The sequence below is a fragment of the Dendrobium catenatum genome, unplaced genomic scaffold, assembly GCF_001605985.2.
Source record: "Dendrobium catenatum unplaced genomic scaffold, ASM160598v2 fragScaff_scaffold_153, whole genome shotgun sequence".
Classification (NCBI taxonomy): domain Eukaryota; kingdom Viridiplantae; phylum Streptophyta; class Magnoliopsida; order Asparagales; family Orchidaceae; genus Dendrobium; species Dendrobium catenatum.
In genome coordinates, this window is record NW_021318615.1 from 253200 (window position 1) to 257724 (window position 4525).

Sequence of the window (4525 nt, forward strand, 5' to 3'; positions counted from 1 at the left end):
CAGGAAGATAGGGTATTCTGGCATAAGTATATTTGGCATAAAAATCGTTCTATAAGATTCTCTATGTTTACTTGGTTGACAAGTATTGAGAGACTAAAACAACATATTTGTTGAATAAGAAGGCTATTAATATTCCTACTCCCTATTTTTTATGTTACGATGCGGCGGAGACACACAAACACATCTTCCTTGAAAGTGATTATTCTTTTTCGGTGACATAAGGTATACTTCCTTTCATAGATTCATTTTTAATGAGACCTACTATATTCTAATTATTTGATTGCATTGATAACAATCATGAGTCAAATAAAAGAGCTAAGCATATTTACTATTTATCAATCTACTGCATTGTTTATCATTTATAGAAAGAAAGTAATAATAGGACTTTCTGGCAGACAGACATAAGCCGTAAAATTGAATTAGAGTAGATGTTGTTTTTCTTAATTTTGTGGACATTTGTATTTATGTATTTTTGGACATGTTTACTTATTTATTTTTTGGACATCTGAACTTGTTTATTATTGGATATTTGTTGATGATATTCTTCTTGTTTTTGTTATTGTGTATATATTTATGTTTAATATTTGGTGATGTTCTTGGTTAGAGGTGGATGTTTGAATGTATATAGTATTGCATTTTTTTCTATGCTGGTTGTATTGTGGAAATCAGTTTAAAAAGCTAGGAGGTTTTTTTTTTATGCTCCAGGTTTCCGGTAGAATTTCCGTCAGAAATACCACTGGCAACACGATACAACAAAAATAAAGTGATGTTTCAGGCATAAATATGCACCAGAATTTTCGGCGAATAGTCCACAGGAATTATCCGTCGATAACAGTGCATCAGACTATGTCGATGGATTATTCGCCGGTATTTCCTGCGTACAGTTTCCACCGGTACTACCGGTGGATAAAATTAATGCAGGAATATGTTAACGGAAAAGGCATCTGTTTCCCATCATTTTTGCTCAGGAATTCATCCATAACATTTTCTAGCAGAAAATTTTCTCCGATTTATATTTTCCGACACACAAATTATCGTTGAATCATTTTTCGCTGGAAATTCGCTAGAAAAAGGGAATTTTCGACATATTTCTAGTGTTAGCGATGAATTTTGTCCGCCGGTAATAACAGAGCATTTCATATAGTGATGGCAACCATGGGATTTTTAAAATAATGCCGGAAAGATGGTCCCTGTGCCAACCATTTTTTCTGAATGGGTTCACGACTAATTTACCCTGAATCAACAGAAGTTTCATTCAAGTATCTAAAGAATTATGAAGGTTGGCTTTGAATAAATTGAGTCCAATTCTTTTGCTCTTTTTCTCCTCTAATTTGTTTCGAATTTTTGTAGTATGTTGGTTTCTTTTAGTTCCCCTCTTATGATGTTTCTTTTTTCTGGTTTTGTTTATATTTTTTTGTTGGTTTTTTTCTGATATAATCATTTTTAATCTTATATAAATCGGGCTCAGCCCCAAAATTTTTCAAAAAAAAAAAAAAATAATAATTATATTTAAGAAGTCTAAGATTAGAATTTTTTTTACTTAAATAAGGAAAAAATAGGCTGTTTAACTAATTATGTCCATAGGTAAGCAACAAATTAAATAGCCTAAACATAGAACACAAATTAAAGATGGCCATAAGTTGAAATAATTAGTTACCATGCATTCTCCAACCATATCCCATCCTTAATCAACATAAAAGCATCCAAAAATGAAAGATCAGATAGATTGAGGAGAGAGAGAGAGGGTTCCGAGGGGGCGCCAAAAGAAGACAAGCATACCAACGATCGCAAATGGATTCCAAGATCTTGTTATCGCTCCTCGTCCTCATCGTAGCACGTGAAAATAGTTGTTGCGGCCAAAATTTTACCGAAAAAATGTTTGATGTGACTAGCTACGGCGCGTGCCCAGAAGGAAAAAATAATAGCGTGCCAGCTTTCCTCAAAGCATGGAGCGAAGCATGTTCAACAGATTGTGGATTGCTCGGACGGGCGAAAGTGTTGATACCGGAAGGAACATTCTTGATCGGCCCGGTCAGTTTTCAAGGGCTTTGCAAGAGTGCAATGGTGGTGGAAGTGAATGGTGTGATTCTTGCTCCGACGGATCTACAGGTTTTTCGCAAGGAATGGATTGCTTTCAGGCGCGTCAATGGCTTGCTGATCACTGGGAGCGGAAAGATTAATGGTCAGGGTGCTACTGCATGGCAGAAGAAGAAGAAGGGCAGCAGACTCCCACCGGTAGGACTCGCTACCATTGTCATGTTTGTTAAACGTCTTAAACTAAATGACCTAAAAGATTTGTTTTTATGTTACCAATATCTTACCGTTGCAGCTAAAAATTTAATGAAATTGTGTATGGTTAACGAACGAACTTGTCAGTTCAAGAAAAATTAGTTTCTTCATCTGAAAAAAATAATTACAGTTCGAGCAAATCATCTATACTTTTTCATAGGAGTGTCAGTATTTGACATGATCCAAAATTCTGATATGAACCCAACTTAGAAATTTCTAGCTTAAGTTGACCCGAACTGAAACCTGGTCGGGTTCGGGTTAGGGTTTTCGACACGTTTAAAAAAATTGGGTCGGGTTCAGGTTGATCCGGAAATTACCCGGTTGCCTCTCTGCTCGCGTAGTATGCCTGCATCACATCAAGCCGCTTCCGCACGTCGCATCGCGCCGTCGCGTCTGTCTGTGTGCTATGCCGCTGCTTGCGCTTCTTTGCTGCCTTCGAGCCGTTGTCGCTATCGCGCCTCGCCACTGCTCGTGATGCCGCATCGCATCGCTTGCCGCTGTCGCTTTTGTCGCCGTTGTTGCTCGCAAGAGTTATGTGATTTCTGCTGTTGTCGAACCCAAACCGGGTCAAGTCGGGTTAATCCGAACCCGAAGCAAGGCAGGGTTTGGGTCCAAATAATCGGCCCGTTTGCAAAAAACTGGTTGGATTCCGATTGATCCGAATAGTGTCAGGTCAGTTCCGAGTTCAACTCGAACCCGACCCGTGACCCAAAATTGACACACTGCTACTTTTCACAAGAGAATATTATAAAGGAGAATTCCTACAAAAAATTTCATTTAATAACTCCAATAAAATTTCATTTGTCATCATACATTTTATCATGAGATTTTTAGTTATTCTGGATACAGAAATGGCTTATAAGATTTATGCCTGAATGCTATAGACGTCTAAAACATGCCTAACTATAGAGGAGGGTCTTATTTAGGCTTAGTATGGAATAATGTTTTGTCATTATTTTTCATTGTTTTTAAAAAATTTTATATTGAAAAGCTGCCTTAAAAAATAATATGAAAGTTGTTCCAAACAAAACCTTAGAGAGATACAACCGGGACTTTTTTGCTTCTCTAAAAGTGATTTGCTCGAAAGTATTAGAAATTTATTGCATTTCAATATTTTTGATATTTAGTTTGAAGTAAAAGAATACAAAATATTTTTGAGAACGGAACACATGTAAAGAGCATGCATAAAAAACATTTAACTAAAATAATAAGAAAAGATGAAAAAAAAATACTAAATATCATAAAATATTCCCTAAAACTATAAAATTTTAGGTTACACATTGAATTGCAGACTTTTTTTTTTTTTTGTAGTAACCACTTTTATCATCATCTCTGCATCACCTCGTTAGTAACACATAACTGTATAAAGCTGTATCTCCATCATATTTGGGAACAATCGACCTTTGCGTAGAGGAAAAAAAGAGCTTTTGAATGAAAACCATGATCGCTCATCTGTTGTAGTATGTTTAAATCAGGGCAATCAACCCATTTTTGAAGAAGGATTGATCGCTCTCAACAGAGATTATGAACCTTGGACGGTTATCCTCGCTTGAAACATGACCAAATGAGGAAATTCAACATCTTCTTTGATGGAAGATCAAAGCTTCGCATCAGCCAATCTGAATTTAAATAAATATATCTCTTTAAATTAAATAAGTCTAAGACTTTGTTTTGAGATGACTTTCTTATAAATGAGCTTTATAGTATATAAATTAAATTTTTATACTAAAAAAATTACTTTAAAAAAACAGTAAGAAAGTCGTGTCAAACGAAGTCTAAATTTCAGCAATCAAAATCATTTTTGAAGGATTACCATAGCCTCCCCACACAAAACTATGAACCTTTGAGGTCGCTCATGATTATGTTACTTTTAGGATTATTTTAGACATTAGTTGAAAATTCTACTCTCTTATATAACCTCAAGAGGTGTCAGAACAGCAATAATAAATAAATAATTATAATTGTATTCTTACTGTCCACTAGCTTGTTTACACGTGTAAAGCTATTTAGCTTCATGTCTTTATATACTCCTGTAATAGATTAGAATAATTAATGAAATTCATTCAAGCTTCTTGTCTGTTCCATCATCTCTCTGTATTGCTCTGATTACCATCGACGATCTTAAGTTTCAACATGGTATCATAAGCGGTTTGAGTCTCTGGGCAATGAATCTTCATGGCTTCATCGTTGTCTACAACGGCAGCAACCTCTGGAGATAAGTCCGACAAATTCGCTC

The 4525-nt window shown here is 35.6% G+C and overlaps 1 protein-coding gene across 1 annotated transcript; it reads left to right on the forward strand.

Moving 5' to 3' along the window:
- Window positions 1-1791: 1791 nt before the first annotated feature.
- Window positions 1792-2828, forward strand: LOC110096920 (exopolygalacturonase clone GBGE184-like). Its single transcript, XM_028701179.1, has 2 exons — window positions 1792-2235; window positions 2631-2828. Exons 1-2 carry the CDS (start codon window positions 1792-1794, stop codon window positions 2826-2828), a joined length of 642 nt encoding a protein of 213 aa, XP_028557012.1.
- Window positions 2829-4525: the final 1697 nt, after the last annotated feature.